The sequence below is a fragment of the Semicossyphus pulcher genome, unplaced genomic scaffold (assembly GCF_022749685.1).
Source record: "Semicossyphus pulcher isolate SPU_LCO1_2020_fin unplaced genomic scaffold, fSemPul1.0.p SCAF_28, whole genome shotgun sequence".
NCBI classification, from domain to species: domain Eukaryota; kingdom Metazoa; phylum Chordata; class Actinopteri; order Labriformes; family Labridae; genus Semicossyphus; species Semicossyphus pulcher.
Genome location: NW_027211702.1, coordinates 2,905,306 through 2,926,084, shown reverse-complemented (window position 1 = coordinate 2,926,084; position 20,779 = coordinate 2,905,306). Strand labels below are relative to the sequence as shown.

Genomic DNA, 20,779 nt, shown 5'->3' with positions numbered 1-20,779 from the left:
TGAGTTGTTTTTGTTGTGTATCTCGGGTGTGATAAATAGGATATAGCCGATACCGGATGAAGGCTGACGACTGTTTATTCAGCATTTGCCGGTGATGCCACCTGTCGATAATCCGGCTGCGGTAAACACATGAGCTGAGAACCCTGCTGCACATGAATCAGCACTAAGAGGGCTATTCTTTAGTACTACAACAGATTACTGTACCTCATCAAACATTTATCACTGAACCATCATTAAGAACATCAAGGCGGACAACCACAGTGAAAGAAAACAATCAAAGGCGTTATAGATACAGAAATCAATGTACCTGTTTGCTCTCCAAATTTGTCTTGATGGAAATTATAGATCAATTTATGCAGTCAAGGTCTCTTCATGGGTCATATCTGTGAACCTGAGTGGTAATTTAAATGGTTTTTCATTCTATCACCATTTCCTCAAGGGTAACCATTTTACTAGTTTTGAAATTTGACAGTGTTGATGTATGAACACACGGAGAAAGTATTAAATCCCACTGGTTTGACACTGAACATGTATACATGCAGCAATACTGCTGGCTGTCTAACCCTAACCCTAACCCTACGGATAACTAATAAGCTAATTTTGTTTATCTTACTGAAGTCTTAAAACAGGAATTTCCCACTTGCTAAATCTGTTGTGAAACACAAGCAGGAAATATTGAAGAAGCATGATTTGGCCACTACATGATTTCAACATTTATATATTGTATATGGTCCTTTACTTTCTGTATGCCACGCCCATACAAAAGCCCAACAGCGCCTCCTTGTGGCCAGGGAGACCTAAACCAACCCTGTAAATATATTCATCAGACAACAGAGATTAAATATTGATGATTTATTTACATATATATACAGATAACATGACACTAAGGGTGTCATAAGCAGAACATAAATAAGATTTGGTGAATTTCTTTAAAAAAAAAAAAAAAAAAAAAATCAACATATACATTTTACACAGAATTTCACATGGGGAATTTCCTTAAATGAGGCCTTAAATACATGCAGTACATACACAAGGTAGAATCGAACACGGGTCAAATACATTACATATTGTACAAATAAACAGCAATATTGAAGGAACATATGTGCACACTATTGACTGCTTGTTTAAATCACATTCAGTTCCTAAACACTGAGGTGAGACTGAAGGCTGACCTTTCAGGAGCAGCTTCTTCCTTTCAGGCAACGTGGGAGGGTGGGAATTGTGTATGCAACACTTCCAGAAACAGGCAACAAAGTAAGACACAAGATAATAAACCTAACTAAATTCTGCTGGCAGTAGTGTCTTCCTCTATGAAAAAAGCAACAAAGCTGCAGCAACTTCTTCAGCTCTCTGAACCATGATGGTTGCCCTAAAAGGTGCCCCGGGCAGTACAGCCTTTGGGTTTTGCCAGCTCTTTAAATTTACATGTGTTTCATGTACATGTGCATTAAAACATAACTCTGGTATAAAGTTTTCTTATGGCTCATTGTCTACCATTGATTGAACAATGTAAAGGCACACTATGTCCCACATAAAAATTTACTGCTCTGAAACGTTCCCACTTGCAGCCATAGACCATCCTGATGAATACAAATAGGACAACAATTAATTAATTAATTAGTGTCATTGTCTATTTACAATTTACTTCAAGTGAGTCTTCAGAATCAACTAAAGGTTCACTGTAGCAGTGGGTACCTCAAAATATGTCCAACAACATGACCTAAGTATATGTGTACCAAACCATTCTTAATAAAATCAATGGTTGATAACAAAATACCATAAAAACTTCTACTTTTATGGAATGACTGCAAAAATGTACTCCAATTCAGCCACAAGGCATTTAACACTGATGTTGGGGAATAAAGCCTGGCACAAAGTTTCTATTACAGTTTATCCAAAAAGCGTTGAGGCCTGGAATCTGTGCAGGCTAGTCAAGTTCTTCCACGTTAAACTGACTTTGTGGAGGGCATTCCCCCACATCTGTTGCCACAAGATGGAAGCATACTAGTGTCTTAAATATGAACATATTCTGTAGCAGAGAGATTTCCCCTTGTTTGACCCAACAGGTCAATACAAGTGAAAATAGCCCCCGCAAAAGTACATAAATGTGTCTGGACCATTATATAACCATACTTTTGGCTAAAATAGGTATTTCAGAATTCAGCAACACACAAAGGAGTGTGTATGCTGCTTTTTAAAATACTGCAATGAAACTCTAGCTAGCAGTGCAAAATTATGTTTATTATGAAGCTCCTAGAAAAAAATTGGATTAACCGCGATTCTGGTAGAACTGGAAAATTTGCTAGAATATCTCACATCACTTTGAAAAAAAGGTGGCAATGAGCCAAAAGAAAAGTACACCATTGTTATGCTTTAAATCTCTAATGGCAGGTGGACATTGCTCTGTTCCTGTGTTGTGGGTGATGTGAAAGCACAGCCAATAACTGCTTCCTCTCAGTTGACACGGCACGCTCGTATCATCAGCAGCTGCAGCAGGATAAACAGCGGTGACACGATGAGGCCAAACCACAGGTCTCTGGCTTGCTCTTGCTCAGCCAGCTTCTGGCACAGCAGCACCTCGCACACCAGCTTCAAGCTGAGCACCGTCAGCACCCAGAGGAGCCGCAGCACTGCAAGACGCTTCTCATTCTCCTGGTAAAGACGGATGGACACAATGGCTGTGAAGTAGGTGCTGAGGCCATCGGCAGCAAACAGTGGGACGAATACCAGCCACCAGCTTAGTGAGGGGGTCAACATGTCAGCTCGCAGAGCAACCAGCATGCTGAAGACCAGCAAAGCGAGCAAGTGAAGGAAGAGTTCAAAGGTGGCAAAGCCCAACCACTGGACCAGTTCCCTGAGGGAGAACAACATGGCTCAGTGCAGCAGGGTCTTCAACCAAGGACGGAATGACTGAGGACGGCGGAGTCATGCACTAGGCAGCCCTGATTAGGGGTCAAAGTGCTCCAGATTTAGGGTGAAGATAAGGTCACTGATTATGTCCACGCAGGAATGGTGGGGTACTGCAGAGATGTTCCACTGCAATCTTGACTACATCTTCAAATCCACCCCAAGGAGGATATTTGGGGGAGTGACTGCAGGAAGTGCTCCCAGTCTCAGCCTCTCTGGAAACCCTTCCTAATGTATAATAGAGAAAGCATAACATTAGAGAAAAGGATACAGTATGCTACACCTGACAGAAATAATGGAGAAAACATATCGGCACACACCCACACACAGCCTGTGACTAAAAGTAGACAGGGCCCGAATCGATTCTTACTGCAGCCAGAAACAGCTAGTGAAGACAACGTTAGTAGACAGTGATTTTAGCTATGGTTCTCAATTATTTTATTACACTGTCAGTTAAACCTTTAGTTTGATTAGCATCTGTTAGATACCGTCTGGCACTGGTGGATGACACACTGTAATATTAGCGTACTATGTCAGTTCGAGCTTCAATTTAAACGATTGTAAAGACAGTAGCCGAGCCTTGTACTAGCAATGTAAGCTAACAACAGATAGTCAGAGATGTTACAGCCAGTCGAATTACCAAAGTAGCGCAGATGTAATCATATAATAAAAGTATTTCACTATGAGAACACATAAATTTACCCTAATACGTGTCAGGCGATTTCCATCTAGCCAGGTGCGAAACTAATAAGCCGTTAGCATCGTAGCTTTGGCTTTTCTTTCTCCCCTTCTGAGAAATATCGCGAGAACATGGAATGTACGGTGGCCGAAAAGACTATGGTTTGGTTAATTTGCAATTTTTTTCGCAGTCAAACAGTTTCACTTGTAACAATATGGAAAACTGTATGCATTCATTTAGATATAATAATAACATTTTAATAATATTTTCCATTTGGTATGATGCGATCTATAGGTCCGGCTTAATATAAACAAGACTCCAGCCGCTAGGTGGAGGTAGCACATCGAAATGTTGCCCGCGAACATTCAGTCAAACTCAAAGAAGAAACAACTGCCCTAGCCATTGACAGTAGTGCACTGCACTGAACGTGTGGAGAAGTCGGTAACTGACCGTCACAAGTAAGTACATTGGCTTTAACGTTTTACATAAAGTGTTTATTCATGTTTTTGGGTTGTAATCTCTCAGTATTATGACATTAGTTTCTATGATGTTGCAGCAGGTTGTAACAGGCAAGGTGACAAAATGACATGTTGTAGGCTAATGTTAACAGTAACGCTTACTAGTTCAAAAGCAACCTTGCGGTAGGAATGCTTAAAAATACAGTTTCAGCGGCGATCTGTAGTATGTGCTATGTTGAATTTAATCTCACTACTATGTAACAGAAATGCCCTGTCATCTTTAAGTTGCAGTTTGGCTTTTATAGCTGCTTCATATCTGAGGTTATATGATTCTGCAAGGTATTAGATTACAGTGAGAATAGCATTAAATGATTCAGCGCATTAACGCTGTCATTGTTGTCTATTTTTATTATAATTATGATGCATTTTATGCTGATGTGGACTTATGTCCACATCAGCATAGAAACTTTAATGAACTGTAATGATTTTATTCCTGGCTTTATCCCTCTGTCGTCTTTGTCTTTTATTGGATGTATTGTGTTTTGATCTGGACCTATGTGTCTGAAATAATGAAATAAATTTGCTTATTATTATGTACTTTCTTTTAGTCTTAAATCTAAATAATGTATGTTTTAACTGTGACCCGCCAAGTGAATGCGGATGTGACTAGCTCTCTGCTACTTCAGGTAGATTTTATCCATCGGCAAGATTTATGTTGGATAAAGTTCATTTGACAATGTTTACCAAGAAAAACAGATAAGATAGTTAAACTGATGTTCTGTTATAAATAACATGAGATCAAGCTGTTGACATGAAAACATATCATTGATAGCCTTGATAAATTGAGTAAGCAAAGTCAATTTCTCAGTCTTATGGTCTCCTGCAAATAATGTCTCAAAATTTCTATGTTATCTTTGCCCAGGTGTGAACAAATGAGGATAAAAGAAGTCATGGTAGCTCAAAAAATGCAAGTGCATGCAGAAAAAATATTGAAATACCTTCCATTGGGAGTCAAGATCCATATTTAACAGGGTTTGCAAACTTGCCACCTGCTTATTTAGAAGCAAGAGACAAGTAAGCTGCTGTTTAGAGAAGCAGCGTCACGCATGCTTGGTCAGTTTTAACGGTGACTGAGCTCGGTGGGAGAGCGCTGTTTTGGCTCTGCTTGTGAACCAAAGACAAAACAGAACCCAATCTGTTCCCTGTGTTACTTTTTTTCATCACTCATGGTCTCTCTGTTTAAGGGCAAAGATGCAGACACCAGCGGAGTCAATCCTCCACAGTGGCTATTTCCACCCAACGCTCAGATACTGGCAGACCTGCGTTGCAGACTTAAGACCTGACAATCTCATCTACCCCGTCTTCGTCACGTAAATGAAATTTCTCTGTTTCCTACCAATGAATGCACGTTGCCATCACATAAAGAGGCATTTATAAAAGGGTAGAGGAGTTTAACCGCTGTGGCAGAGGTCAAAGGTCTGCAACTGTGAAATGACTATGCATACCAATGACTATTTATACATTGGTATCTATGATGGATACAAGTCATGTTGTTGTGTAATCTCACCATAATAATCTTGGTTTTTGTCACTCTCTGCTACAGAGACAGTGCAGATGCAGTGGAGCCCATTGGCAGCCTGCCGGGACAGGCCAGGTAAGAGTCAAAGCAATTCATCCTGTCATAGCCATCTGAGACCTGCAAACTATCAGGTTAAAACTCTTTACAACTAGAACAAAGCATCTGTTTTACTGGGTCACTTACAGAACTTGCCTGTGTTCTAATATTTTTGTGTTCACTCAAACAAAAATCATATGATGAGAGCAAAGTCTCCCCCTGCAGCTGTGAACCCATGCAGGGTGTTGTCTTCAGATAAAAGCAGGGTGGACCCAGAGCCAAACAGTGGCACATGACCAAGATAAGACAAGAATCCGTTAGACCTTTGTTGGACCTCAACAAAAAAGAAAACTAAATGCAAAGTCAAAAAAATGCAATAATGTAATGTTTCTGAGATATTTAGTCCCTTTTTCTCTTCAATAAACTTTTATAAGTCGCACTATGTTCATTGACATTCTATGACTTTGGCCCTTTTGTGTTTTCACACTATGTTCATATTGTATTTCCATTAACAGATATGGAGTTAACAAACTGGAGGGCATGTTGAAGCCACTTGTGGAGAACGGCTTGAAGTGTGTGCTGATTTTTGGGGTCCCTGCGAAAATAGAGAAGGTATGTAATGCTTTATTCTTTATACATATCTGCTTTTTTTGTCAATCATTTTTTGTAGCACTATGGATGAAACAGTTGAAGGACTGAGTGCCTGTGTGCCAGTAGAGGTAATTTAATAATCATCTTTTCATATGTCAATTAAAATGGGCAAATGTGCAGCTTTTTAATTCACCCAGACCCTGTGAGTTTAACTCGCAGCTTGAGAGTAACACTTCCAGTCTTGTAAGTAATGAATTAACAATATGAAGATTAGCTATACGACTAAAAGTATGATGACCTTTGGTCATATAGTAAAGTTATGGCTGTCAGAGAAAATTCTAATTAAAGATTCCTTTGGAAAGGGTATTATATCTGACAAATATGACTTATTGGTGTCTTCTTCTCCTGAATCATCTGTCCATAAACTAAATGCATGGAAAGTTGATTGACAGGAGGAATTAACAGCGGAACAGTGGAGGAATGCATGTAAGGTGGCCCAAACACAAACGGCTAATACACGTGTTAAAATTCTGCAATATAATTATCTAATGAGAGTGTATATCACACCAGAAAAACTCATATTTAATATATTTATTTAACACACATATTCCAGACATCTGCAACAGGTGTGGAGAAGATACAGAGTACACTGTTCCATTGTTTATGGCTATGTAAAAAATTAAGGGAATTTTGGGAAGAGGTTAGAGTAACAGTCAGATCTTGTCAAATAGACTAGTGCTAGAACCAAAGTTTTTTTTTTTGCTGGCCTTATACCCTGACGGGCATGATATAAATCGTTATGAACATGTGTTTATTACAAGCAAAAAGAGTGATAGCTTTAACATGGAAAATGATTGATAAAGCGAGCATTGCCCAATGGTTTAAAGAATTATCCTTGTGTTTACCTTTGGAAAGAATAACATACTCTTAAAGATAAACAAGAATTGTTTTAGAAAGTGTGGGGATGTTATATTCAATATATTAAGAACATCTCATTTAATGAACGAGCCTGGAGTAGCGTAATTACACCCTCTGTATGATCACAGTCATAAGCCACAAACTGGAAAGATTGCTCTGTAATATTTGGGTGGAGTCTCATGGACTCAAGTGCCTTTATTGAATGTACCTTGTGTTTTTGATTGTATTGTTTCTGTTGTTTTATATTTCTATTTCTGTAAAACAAAAATTCAATAAATATATTGATGGGAGAAAAAAAAGTCTGATTATCTGCAAACCTGTTTCTTTTCACTTAAACACATTGTTACTTCTCATCTCTTCCTGGTAGGACGACAGGGGTTCAGGTGCCGACACAGACGACACGCCGGCTGTCCTGGCAGTAAAGAAGATCAGGTCTTTGTTCCCAGATCTGCTGGTGGCATGTGATGTCTGCTTGTGTCCCTACACATCACATGGACACTGCGGTCAGTGGCAAATCACCTGTAAATGTCATTTAAAAGCAACGTAAATGAGAGAAAGTAGCACAGATTTTGATGTTTTTATCTTTTTTTTGTTTCCCCCTGCAGGTATCCTGAATGATGACGGTACTCTAAACAATGACGCCAGCTGTCTACGCTTGGCAGAAGTAGCACTGTCCTACGCAAGAGCTGGTAAATCTTGTTTCTCAAATGTTACGCAATAAGCTCCGTCTTTTCTTCTCCTCAGTGAGCCAAGGACTATACAAGCAACTTTCAAACAATGTATTTGTGTGACTTAAATTCGCTGTGTAGCTAGAAATCAAGGAAAAAACATGGCGCTTCAGCTCTTATATAAAATTGTTATTTATGCTCCCTATACAAATCAAATTGATAAAAGTGGTCTCCATCTGGCAATGAATGACATTATATCTGTGCGTCCATACTCATTTTGTCTTGGTCATGTGTTGTTCTGCAGGCTGTCACATCATCGCTCCGTCTGATATGATGGATGGAAGAGTCAGAGCCATAAAGCAAGCCCTGATATCCAATGGTTTGGGAAACAAGGTAAAGGACTACAAATCCCTGCTGTTTGAATAAAGATACATGTGCAGATATGGGCAGAAACTATCAAGTCATTTTTCATTCTATGTTTTTCAGTTAACGTATCCCATGAAAAGACAGAATCTCACAATGTGTTTTTCTACCCTGTATGTGACTTCTAGCTCCAGGCTGCTACTTCTTCTTCTCCTTCTTCTAGACACACAATACTTGTTAGATGAATCAATTTATTCTTGGTTTTGGTCTTTTCATTGGATTTGTTTATAATGAGAAAAATTTAGTATATTTAGAATTGTTATAAAGGGCGTATACTTATGTAACAAGATGTTTTTAAAAGTAGTTTCTTCGCATTCTTGTCTGTTTCCTTCTCCAGGCTTCAGTGCTGAGCTACAGTGCAAAGTTTGCCTCCTGTTACTATGGTCCTTTCCGGTAAGTAAGTGCTGCAGAGTCAGGTGTAAGCAGATCAGAGAAACAGCTCTTTGAAGTGAGACTTCACTCAGGCTCCCTGCTGTGTTTGTCTACAGAGATGCTGCACAGTCCAAACCTGCGTTTGGGGACAGACGCTGCTATCAGCTGCCCCCTGGAGCGAGAGGACTCGCCATTCGGGCTGTCGTAAGTGGATTTGTGTGTGAACATTTGGGTTACAGGTGTTTAATGGAGGCAGTTTTAGGAGATCTGACCGTTGCTCTGTGCTGCAGGAGCGAGATGTGAGAGAGGGAGCTGATATGCTGATGGTGAAACCAGGTCTGCCCTACCTCGACATTGTGCGAGAAGTCAAGGACAAGGTCTGTTACTGAATCAGTTATGGTCAATGAGGAACAAAGCTGCAGCAATGAAAAGCAGCAAAAAAATAATTTTGAAATGCTATCCTTCCTTTCGGGGAAAGTGTCCACTTTGTAAATAATATGTGTGTTACCCACATGTCTCTCTTCAGTTCCCCACTCACCCGCTGGCGGTGTACAACGTGTCGGGAGAGTTTGCCATGATGTGGCATGGAGCACAGGCCGGAGCGTTTGAACTGCGGGCCGCTGTGATGGAGGCCATGACCGCCTTCCGCAGGGCAGGTGAGAGGGGAATTATTGCACATATAATCTGAACAGAGACTGTGTCTACAACTTAACTTATCTTAAGATAAGATAAATTGAAACACTGGTTTTGCATTTAAAAACTTTTGAGGAAAAATAGTTATGGCAACCTGGTCACACTGCAAAACTTGTCACTCTGTCACTTGTAAGTAAATAAGTGAGGTCATACCTCCATACCCTGCCCAATCACTTAATGAATAACACATTTTATTTTGAAACAGCATTTTATGAGTTATTCATGTTGAATTAACCTCTTAAAGTCAAGGCTGATGTTGTGTATTTTCTTTCTGGGAATAACACCTGATAAGACCTATGGTAAAATCCTGAATGTAAGTCGCATCTTAATATAAGACGCAGTCTGTTTTGGGGGTATCCCGGAGGGTAAAAGGTTTTTTGTAGCTATTTATTAAAGTGATAATCTCAAAGTTGGCGGCACCTTATGGCGATAAAAGGCTATTGTGGGCACATAAGTCCCAGATAACCAGGCATCCACGGTTGGCTCCAGTTGTAACTCTTGATTTTCCTCACTGACGGTCGCTTTCTTTTTTATACTGTTTGCCTTCATCTGAGTGTCGAATTTGTTTCTTTTTCTTTGGATTTTCACTTATTTTTGAAGTTGTATCTGTAGTCATCCATCTTTTCTTTGTTGGTTCAGCCATACTAGATTACTGTTTACTCGCAATGCTTGCAGAGACCTGAAAAGCATCCGCTTAGCTTCCCCTACGCGTCACTAACGCGCCGCTTGTGATTTTGTCACACACAGACACCCAGTCTGTAATACTGCAAATGTAAAGGCTTTCATCAGTGGGCCATAGGCTCAATCACCATTGTGTTACCTCAGTCGGCAACAGATAGCGACTTAACATACATTTATTTACATAAAAATCTTTGAAATTCTATCTTTAATAAAAACATGTATACAAAGTTATTTTAACACTATTTCAATTTATTTTCATTTAAAACACATTCAAAACAAACAAATTTACAGCCTACCATCTGTTTTCACCATGTCAAGTTTGCAATCCTGCTAGCTGCCGGTGCAGTAGTTGAACTCAGCCTACAGGAAACGTTGATTGTTGCCAGGGTTGCGGCTGAACTGACAATCATGACGGCGCAAGTCTGTGACGAAGCATTAGCTAGATTATAGCGTCTCGGTAAAATCCCGTAACACAATAAAATCTCTCTCTATGCATTTCATACTGGTATATTGGTCACACCAGTGATACCGGTATACCGGGTATATAAGACGCAGCCCACGTTTTAGATTAAAAGAAAGGATTAAAAGTGTGTCTTATACACTACATTTTACGGTAATCCTTGAAAAAGGTATCTGTGGATGTGGACTGAATCTGACTTGATGATAATAGTTTTTCCTCTCCCTGTGTTACAGGTGCTGACATCATCATCACCTATTATACCCCTCAGCTGCTCAGCTGGCTGAAGGAGTGAAGAACAAAACATCAGAAGCCAAAGGATGAGTGGACCTACAGACAGACCAACAGACAGACTTTTAAAGTACAAACCTGCTGTTGACTCAGTCATGCTAACAATCAGCACTACGGGAATGAAAGGTATGAAAAGAAGAAGAAACTACTTTGTGTTTAGGCCTTATTTGACTTTATCTGTTCAGTTTTCAGATAAAGGCTATTATAGCAAGGTGCCCATGTCTATCTGCAATTATTTTTTATTATAGCGTGATACAGCCAAGAGATATTTTCTGTTGATGCTTTTTAAGGGCTAAGGTGGGGCTGAACACTAAGAATGTAGAGTTAGACAATCTTGTTGGTGTTTTCTAACAGGTAGTGTCTCCTGTGTGGGGGTCGTTGGGAACAGCATTTATTTAAGTCAGTCATCTCCCTTGACTAATGTGATTATGGAATGTATATTTGTATGAATTGTTGCCACCCAAATTTCTGATATACATGTGGCTGCTGCTTTAGCACTGTTATCACCTAATAAGCTCTTATCGACTGGAGAAAATAAAGACATTCAACCAGAGCCACAAGAGTGTTTGTGTTACTTGAGGTGGATGGATGTCAGCTTATGAGCCCCAACCAAAAATCTACTCTTAAATAGGATTTTAGGTCTGCTAGTTTGGATAAGATAAAAAAGTAAGAGTATCAATTATGTGCAGGGAGTACAAATTTAAAGGTCTAAAGATGTCTGTTTCATTCATTCACCTTTACATTGAACATTATATGTGACAACTTCTTGAATTTAAATACACTGTGACTTATATAAACATTTGAAATAGGATTTATTTTGCGGAAGTTACTCTTTCAGGTATGGTTGGAACTCTGGTACTATTTATTTTGGGAAAATATATCTTGTATATTAATAGTTGTACCCAAAGTGCACATACAAAGTCCACTATTATAAAAAACTTAACTTAAAAACTCGTAGTTACATTTCTTTTATTTTTGATATGGAGCTATTGTGTTGAAAAAAGAAATAAGTAATAACTTTTGTATAGCACCTGTAAAAAAAGGTGTTTACTAAGTGCCTTGACAGACAAAGCAAAGGCAGGACCTTGAGAAGATAACAGAATGGACAGAAGTCTAGAAAATTCAACAAAAGGCAAGAACACAATGCAAACGCAGAAGGTCAGCAAGAATAATAAAACAAATACTGTAAAGGGAATATAAGTGATTAAACAGGCAGATCTCAAAAGACAGTTTAAGCAATACAAATAAAGATATAAATAAAAGAATAAAAGACAACATCACATCAGAGGAATTAAAAACAGACAAAAGATTTGGAAGAGTAAGACAAATAAAAAATGAATAAGTAAGTAAATAAATAAAAGCAATAAGGGACAATCAGAGGAGGACTTAGAAAGTAAAGTAGTTCTTTGTAACTATTAATAAGTAGTAGGTCAAAAAATGTGTATTTTAAGTACATTAATGTAATAATATTCTACTATAAGACAAGTAAGTGCAATTTAATGTACAATTTTTTATTATAATAAACTGAAACTCAAGACCTGGTTCCTTCAAACAATGAAAAATAATTTAACAAACTGTGGCAAAATATATATCTGTTTCCACAGCAACAAGTGTAATTTCTTTTTTTTAATAGGGTCATTTTTTGTATCTAGTAGAGCGATGAACTCACTCATCTGGAAGATGTCTGTGTGAATTAATAACTGAACAACTTATAAGGTGGATGTTTTTACAGTGAAAGTCTCCTGACTGACTGCAGACACCCGAGCTGCTCCTGAAAAGCTCCAAAACAAAGAACCACGAAGGTCTAATTGAAGGTGCTGCTGTGTGGGTGAAAAGTGATGACTGTAGTAGACTAATGGTGCCTTTTAATTGGCTTCATGTCACTGCAAACTGAAGAGTGTGTCCTCATGTCGTAACAAGCATCCGTTCAGATCTTCACGGAGATTTGAGCAATGTTTCAGCTGAACGTACAATTAAATCAAACATTAAAATCATTAGAATGGTCATGTTAGCTAGTAGGGGAAACCGGGGCTGATTATTATTTACTCTCGCTTGAATTATCATTGAAACATCTTGCAAGAGTCATGGAAGCGTAAAGGGCCAGTTCATCGTTTTTGAACTTCAGTCCTATCGTGCTATTATGGGGAGCGAACGCTATTATGGTAGAAAACAAAATGCAATTTCCCTCTGTGCCTTTGGAGGACGCTATCCGCTTCTCCAGTGGGCCCGCGGGACTATATAATACGCGTCATCTGGCAGAGGCCAGGGAGCTCGCTAAATTACACTGATGTCATGTCTCATTCAAAATCGTCAGGTTTAAAATGTAGACTGCAGACCTGAAGAGTTTTTAGACAATCCACCGGTATATTCTCGTCGTATTTCGGATTCTGTACCGCTCTGAGCTGTTGCCTGCAGCAAAACGGTATTTCACTCCAGCGTCTCTCGCTGGGCTGTTGCTTTCAGAGGGAGGGCCGCAATGCATGCTGGGTGTTGTAGGAATGTTGAATGAGTGAAACCACGAGCTGTTTGTACAACTTTCTTCACAGCTATGGAGCCAATTTCAAATATTATTGCTTCTATTGATTACAGAGAACACCAGCTTTGACTGACAGTGGCTTTTTCCAGGGGCGAATTTCTCCTTTAAGGTCCCAGGTGTGAGGGGCACTCGCACTCACCACTCATTGAGTTTGGTGAGGGAATCATCTCAGGGCAGTGTCAAGTGTGTGTGTCTAATTGAGCTTGTTTGTTTTTAGCTCCTCATTATTTTGGCATGTCCCCTGTCCCATCCAATCGCTTGCGATTTTTTGTGGTTATAACTTAAAGATACCCCTCAGTCTACAATTGCGTCCCACTCCCCATCATCCTGACATTGGGTTAGAATTAGCGTATCTGTCATTCTTATTACATCTTTTACCATGAAGTAATTAACCATCAATTACACTCATTATGACACATTATGATACTATGCCTTGGTTTGGTTGTCCCCTTGATATTTATCAAGGTTCCATTAAAATAAAGATTTGAATATAAATTGCCTTAATAACCCAGATTCTGATCAAAGCGATCCATCGACCACTTTTATAGCACAGTTTGACCTTTGACTGATTTTGTGAGATTATTATTTTCTGTCCCGTTATCAAACCAGTTGAACACAACCTTCTTAAACTTTATCAAAACACCTTTATAGTTGGAGCAGGAATTTTTCCCTGGGACCACAATCCAAGACATGTCCGGCAGGAGGAGCTGTTTGATCACTCTGATTGATATGCTGACCTGCATATGAATAAGCAGACACTGCTTATTTAGACTAATATAGCAACTGATACCTTCAATCTGTCAAAAACCTCCGATATTACTCTGCATCATTACTCTAACTTGTTAATAGCCGCTGAGAAATACTAAAAACCTTTGAAACCATTAAAGGCTGCACGTCTGCGCCTTTAATTAATAATCCCTAATTACCCAGCACTAACGATGCACCGGAGACTGTGGCAGCCCTTTATTGTTCTCTCTGAAATGACCGGCAGGGGGCGCCTCTCACCCGTTTTAGAGTTGTTAATTCAAACACTGCAAAAAATAGATCTATTCAATATTTTAACATGTCTTACAAGTATTGCTCTTTGTCTTAAAATCAGATTTTTCATTGAACGTGAACAACGTGGTTCCGTTTACACACTTGGTCTTCCTGTTTCCGGTCGTTTAATTTGCGAGTTTATTCAAACAAAAAAAAGTCAGTCAGTATTCATGCTTTTGTAAGGACGTAGAATAAAACATTAAATTAATCAAAATACGAACTTATCAGAAATCTTCTGAGCTTACTGGAGACATTGTGTTAACTGTCGAAGGAATAATCCTATTTAAACTCATTGGTCAACAGATTGATGGAAATAGACTTTTCTTGCAGTGTGTGACGTGCGTGGGCCGAGCAGAGGGCTGCTCTGATTTAAGTTGCAGTCATCTGGATGAATGTTATCACTCTCCAAGAGACCGTCAGCGTGAGAACCCGCTGCGCTGGGAACGTGGATTTGGGAAACACCGGAACTTTATTTGGGGCAAATTTACGCACCGGATGCGCATGGCACAGCCGGGCTGGCAAGATGATGCTTTTGACCACTTTGTTTGACTTTTGAAAGAGAGGGAAGGAGAAAGAGAGCGAGGAAGACGGATACATATGTTTTGGTGTGAGGGTGCCACAGCCGTGTCTCCTCTCCAAGCGGTGCGCTCCTCGTGCCCACACTTTTCTCTCTGGGACATCTCCGGGACGCGACATGGGATGCAGAAGTGCGCTGGGATGCTGCCTGCTCGCGGCGATGTCCTGCTGCTTCCTCCCGGGATGCACAGGTAACATAACCGTGGCTGTGATGCTCCCGGACAACCACCTCAAGTACCCGTGGGCTCTGCCTCGCGTCTTCCCGGCCATCCTCATGGCGCACGAGGACCTGCACGGCAAACACGGGCTGCTGCTCGGCCGCTACATCAACATCTTGAACTACAGCACTGAAGATCCCGAGGCGGGCTCGTGCGCAGAGAGTCGGGCGCAGGTGGTGGCCGTTGACGCGAAGCTTTACATCCGCCCGGACGCTTTCTTCGGGCCCGGGTGTGTTTACCCGCTCGCCTCTGTGGGGCGATTCGCGTCCCACTGGAAACTCCCGCTGATTACCGCCGGAGGACCCGCGTACGGCTTCGACAAGCGCGAGGAATACCGGACCATCGTGCGCAGTGGGCCGTCCACCACCAAACTGGGGGACTTTATCAACGTGCTGCACACACACTTCAACTGGACGTCCCGCGCCGTGGTGATCTTCCACGACCTGCGGCAGGACGACCGGCCGCACTACTTTCTGTCAGAGGGGATCTACCTGAACCTGAAGGAGGAGATGAACGTCACTGTGGAGGCCCAGCCGTATGAGGACGACTTCAAGTACTACAAGGATCTTATAACGTTCATGAAGGAGCGTGGGAGAAGTAAGTTCATGCTCTAGAAAAATGTGTTGTAAATAATGTTTTACAGTTTAACAAAAGTTTTACAAAAGCTCAAATTCAGGTTTCCCAGGGACCACTTCGAAAACATCTTTACTGCTAGATCTAAATCTTTTATTTTCTTGCATTAGCAGCTTGTCTTTCAAGTATGTGACAGTATCTGGAAATACAGCAGATCACCAGCTGGTTACTATAAAGATAAAGCCAGCGGATGGAGGAGGAAATTCCTTCTAACTGGATCATCTACTAGGGAAACAGTTTAGGAAACTTTTCTCACACCAGTCACCTCCAGGCAGATTTATCTCTTCTTTTAGGGGGAAACTGCCTCAAATTTGGAGCATTTATTTTAAGCATTGGCATTAGTTTTAAGTGTGTTCCTTCAGTGGGAGATTCCCCTTCTACACAATGAGGTCACAGTGAAGTAGTGGAGCAGAAACAGAGGTGGATTGGAAAAGGTGCAGGGAGAAGCCTATTTATTCCGGCGTTATTACACAGGAATGTTTAGGCTGTGGGCAGTCTGCTGCTGCTGGTGCTGGTTTACTGCCTGAGGAAGACCACCACCTGCGTTTTAAAGAGAGAGAGAGAGAGAGAGAGAGAGAGAGGATGAGATCAAATGGGTGTCCTCTCAGCCAAAACATGCCCTGCAGGTGAAACCCAACTTTTCTGAAATCTACACAAGTTGACTTTTTAAATTCTAGTTTCTAGTTTCCAAATATGTCCTGCTAAAGTTTTGGGAAACACGTTAGTGAAAAGTTTGGGACGTGTGTAAAATAATGCCTCAATTTCTAGCTGGATGCAGTCATTTTTTATTTAACTTGTTGGATTCAGCATTGGAACAAGATAGTAGCTACATAATATACGTGATGATGTCTTCATTGTAGGACATTCATTCAATAGGACTTTTCAACCAAAAAGCTACTTAAGGTGTAATAAAAGGAGGAAACATGGAGTTTATTTTCTTTTATCAAGTTGCAAAATAGAAATGTGCATGTAATAAAAGAATCAACAGCTGTTTTTGGATGCAGCTTAAATCCCACAGCAGCGTGGCTGTTAAATCACTCGTCACTGTTCTCTCTTTAAGTTTAATTAAGTGGAAACATTGTGAGGCTGACTTAATCATTACTGCTGTTGTGAAAAGTTAATTGTGTGACAGAGTGCACACGCGCAGCTGCACGTGTATGTCTGTTTGAGAGAGATTACTTACCAAATGAAAGCTGATGAATCAATTCAAGAGCATCGTTTTTAAAACCTGCAGAGTCAAAACAACATATATATTCATCCTTTTTTTAGTTTCATCAAACTGTTTATTAATGCTAAATAATTAATTACCACTTTTTTTACACTTGTAAGCCTTAAACAGGAAAAGCTCTTGGGTTTCAGGTTGTGGAAAAAACTCATTGACTGATCAGTTTTATTAGTTAAAGTTGCCGTTATATTAAGAGTTGATTAAATTGATAGTTCAACATTTTCAAAAATCTGATTAACATGTCTTCTTTCTCAGAATCAGATCATAAGATTGATCGTAGTCTCAGGCCTGTGCATAACTGAAGAGCTGGAGTCAGGAGGTGATTAGCCTAGCTTAGCATACAGACAGCTCAGTTCAAAGTAAGAAAACAACTTATGTAAAGCTCACTTATTGTCATGAACATGTTGCATCTTCTTTGTTCAAGAACTGAAAAGAAAAAAAGTCAGTTTGTTGTTCTAGAGGAAGAAGTTCTGTGCTTGATCTGTTTCTTAAACAACATCCAGTCGCAGTGACAGAGTGAACTTTCCTACAGTCATGTGAGCACAGGGAGGCTGCCAGGTTTGCTATCATCACGCCGGCACAGAATTTATATTCTGGGACTAAAAGTTTGTATCATATCCCAAATTGCTCTGGATCAAAAATTAGTTTGCAGCAATGGAACGAAGACTTAAATCCAAAAAGTAATACTAGATAGGAAAATACATCCACTCAAGTGTTAGTGCTGCATTACAAAGTGTTTCACAAATTAAATCCCACAACAGAAGAAGCCATGCCCCTCTTCTAAGAGACAATATTAGCATCAGTCTTTTGCCTTAACGTAACCGAATCTTTACAAACTGTAGCAGGCATATTAGAAAAATAAATACAGACGTTTTAAGGTTTTTCTAAAGATGAGGTAGTGACAAACAGGGGTCTAAGATACAAAAATACCTTTAGGACTTTATTTTGAAGGCAACACGAAATGATGTTCTTTGTCCTTTTAGTTTGGAGAACATGTTGGCTCCTCTACAGGTTCAAAATGTTCTTTTACTGTTCAGTTACTTCATCACAAAATAGTTTTATTTCTACATTGAATATCTTCCAACAGGCAGATTTATCTGATTTTAAGAGTAAAATTTGACTGAACCTGCAAAGTGACCAACACAGACGACAGTTATGTTGAAAAAAGGGCACTATGAAATGTTTAAGTTGGAGTAAATATGCTTTCCACTTTGCTTTTTATAACATATAATTCAAGAAATTACGGTCATGTAATGTTTCTTTTTATCTTAAGGCTTAAATACTCAGATATGCATAACTTATCCTGATATTGAGCTCTATTGAATGGATTTGTTGCAAAATATCTTCCTCTACTCCTGGGAACATTTGGAAGGAATCAATTTGGGAACCAACAAAACATCTTGGAGCAAGTTTCCGACCAGTAAATCTTGGAATATTATGGTTTCTGGCACTGTGAAACAAATAGACTTTTAAACATCTTAATCTGTTGTTACAGTAACAGCACCAACAAACAATGCAATAAACACAAACTAAAAGTAATTAAAGGGCGGCACAGCAGCTACGGAAAGAGGTGAAAGGTGCAAACCGCCAACATTCCCGTCTTCCCAGGTGAATTATGGAGCTGCGGCAGTGAGCTGGAGGTCAGGGAAGCTAATGGTTTTGTCAGGGCTTGTCCCGGCTCGGCCTACTTTTATCCCAGAAGATAACCTCCGGGCTGTTGGCTCTGTAATGTCTCGACTGCTGACTGGGTTCAAACGGCAAGAGGCTGAGCTGAGGTGTGAAAGGAAAACTGAGGCTTTTATTGTGAAGCCACAGATCATTGGAGCGCTGACAGCTGACCAAGTAATTGCGTGTTGTTGCTGAGTGAAACACCCCTCCCACCACCACCTCAAATTCCCCAAATTCCTCCTTTAATAACTGGAAAATGCAGACAAAACGAAGGACACTTTAACAAGTTTCAGGAATTGATACTTGGTTATTTTTCATTGTAGATACTTTCTAGTGGTCGTCCACTGCTTTATCTTTACTCCTGTTAACAGATGGAGGTGACCGACTTTACCTTGATTCTGTTCTTTAAACATTAACTTGTAAGCAAACAGACTCTCCAGACCCCTGGAGCCCCAAAAGTCCCAGGGACACTGCATGTAGGCCTACATTTTTTATAGTTTCATAAATAAATTGTAAGGGAATATTCAGCCGTAAGTATCACATAAGACAGGTACAGCATACTAAGTTCTGTAATTTTGAGGCCTAACAATACTCGAAGTATACTGCCAAGCAAGCAGCTATATGGCTGAACAGCAGTGTTTGGAGATGAAAGCTAACAACAGCATGCTAACATGTTTACAGTGAAAATGCTGACACCCTGATATAAGGTGTTTCCCATCTAAGGTTAGGGGTGTTAGCATGCTAACAATTGCTAATGAAAACAGCTAACATTGCTGCTGAGGCTGACAGGTTTATCTTTGGTTTGCACTGTATTACGTCGTAATCCTAAGAATTCATTCAAGTGTTTTTCATCTAGTGCAATCTGAAAGGCAAAATATTGAAGTCATTACAAGTCTTCCATAAATATCTGCACACAGCAAACCATCAAATAGTTGTTTGCGACATTTTCCTCAAAAACAAAAAAGTAATATCCTCACGAAAGTAAAGTCGACTGACTAATTGGCTTTTAAAGTAAGCCTTCTTACAGGAATGACTCTTCAATGTTGAAAGAAAACTACGTAGGCGTAACAAACATAGCACTCTCTACTGATAGTTAGGTCTTAACAAAACACAATTTAAATAAGATAAAACTTTATTAATCAAGAAGGAAATTCTTGAGCCAGATTGCTCCAAAAATACAGGACAAACATTAGAGAGAAAAAAAACACACAACTCAAATAAAAATGGAAATATAAAATATATGGGTTAATGCAAAAGAGAAAGCGCCTAATAGAATAACAATATTACAATAAGTAATCCACAAAAATAAGCAGGAAGTAATGGTGGCAGTTAAATTGACAGATGTATTGACAGTAAATCAGGTTGTTATCTTCCCAAAGTTATAGACCATTTAGGGTCAAAGCGATCTTTTCTGTATTATCGTTCCTCCACTTTTGCTCTGCCAAAGGCAACAAACACAACAATTCAATTTTGTTGAGGAATTTCACACTAATTAAACTTTTTTGCCTTAAACACTGGCACTTGAGAATGTCCTTGAAAAATATGATACTAGAACAGGGGCCCAACTGTGGATTGTTGCACCACTAATACTTGTTTCTCTTTTACCTGCACAGTTTCCATTATTACTAGTATTTAACAAAGAAATACTCCCTACAAAAACATTGTGTTCAGTCCGGAGCAACAGAGACATTATCCGTGGGAAGAAGTGTTGCTTTTGATTTGTTTTCCCAACAGTGTGAAATTTCTGTCACTGCATTATATTGGTGTGGAGGCAGAAACCTCTAAAAACCTGGACACATAAACTATACGGCTGTCTGACCCCTTAATTAAAGCTTTTGAGCCGTCCCTCGAGCCCCGGTGCAGCGTGAGATGAAAGCAGTTCTCTAAACACGTGAATATATTCCAGCTCCCATCACATCACCCAGTGACACTCTCGCTCCAATGCTTTTCAGTCCATTAATGACACAAAAGGGAAAATGTCATGTATGTGAGTGAAAGAATAGAACAGGCTGTGTTGTGATTCTTTTTTCAAGTATGTCAGTGGTTTGGAGCTTGAAAAGGTAGAAGCTCTTTGCAATTGTTTCCCATGAAAAAACACTCCCTGAATGCAGCAGTGGCGTGAGGTTACATAT

General features: G+C 39.8%; 3 protein-coding genes across 3 annotated transcripts in view; 2 read left to right on the top strand and 1 right to left on the bottom strand.

Annotated features, from left to right (window-relative positions):
- Positions 1-924: 924 nt before the first annotated feature.
- On the bottom strand, positions 925-3,687 carry tmem203 (transmembrane protein 203). The gene is made up of 2 exons (XM_069677287.1): positions 3,610-3,687; positions 925-3,135 (listed from the first exon to the last, which is right to left on the bottom strand). The coding sequence occupies exon 2, from the start codon at positions 2,869-2,871 to the stop codon at positions 2,455-2,457; it is 417 nt and encodes a 138-aa protein (XP_069533388.1). The 5' UTR covers positions 2,872-3,135; positions 3,610-3,687; the 3' UTR covers positions 925-2,454.
- A 303-nt stretch (positions 3,688-3,990) lies between these two features.
- On the top strand, positions 3,991-11,304 carry alad (aminolevulinate dehydratase). Its single transcript, XM_069677238.1, has 12 exons — positions 3,991-4,044; positions 5,289-5,414; positions 5,648-5,698; positions 6,175-6,271; positions 7,536-7,671; positions 7,774-7,857; positions 8,141-8,229; positions 8,597-8,652; positions 8,748-8,835; positions 8,922-9,008; positions 9,158-9,287; positions 10,699-11,304. The coding sequence occupies exons 2-12, from the start codon at positions 5,296-5,298 to the stop codon at positions 10,755-10,757; spliced, it is 996 nt and encodes a 331-aa protein (XP_069533339.1). The 5' UTR covers positions 3,991-4,044; positions 5,289-5,295; the 3' UTR covers positions 10,758-11,304.
- Positions 11,305-14,773: 3,469 nt separating this feature from the next.
- Positions 14,774-20,779, top strand: part of npr2 (natriuretic peptide receptor 2) — an 86,857-nt gene continuing 80,851 nt past the window's right edge. Inside the window, exon 1 of the mRNA XM_069677208.1 lies at positions 14,774-15,718. Within this exon, the coding sequence (XP_069533309.1) occupies positions 15,022-15,718 (697 nt within the window). The 5' untranslated portion in view covers positions 14,774-15,021. The remainder of the gene's footprint in view (positions 15,719-20,779) is intronic.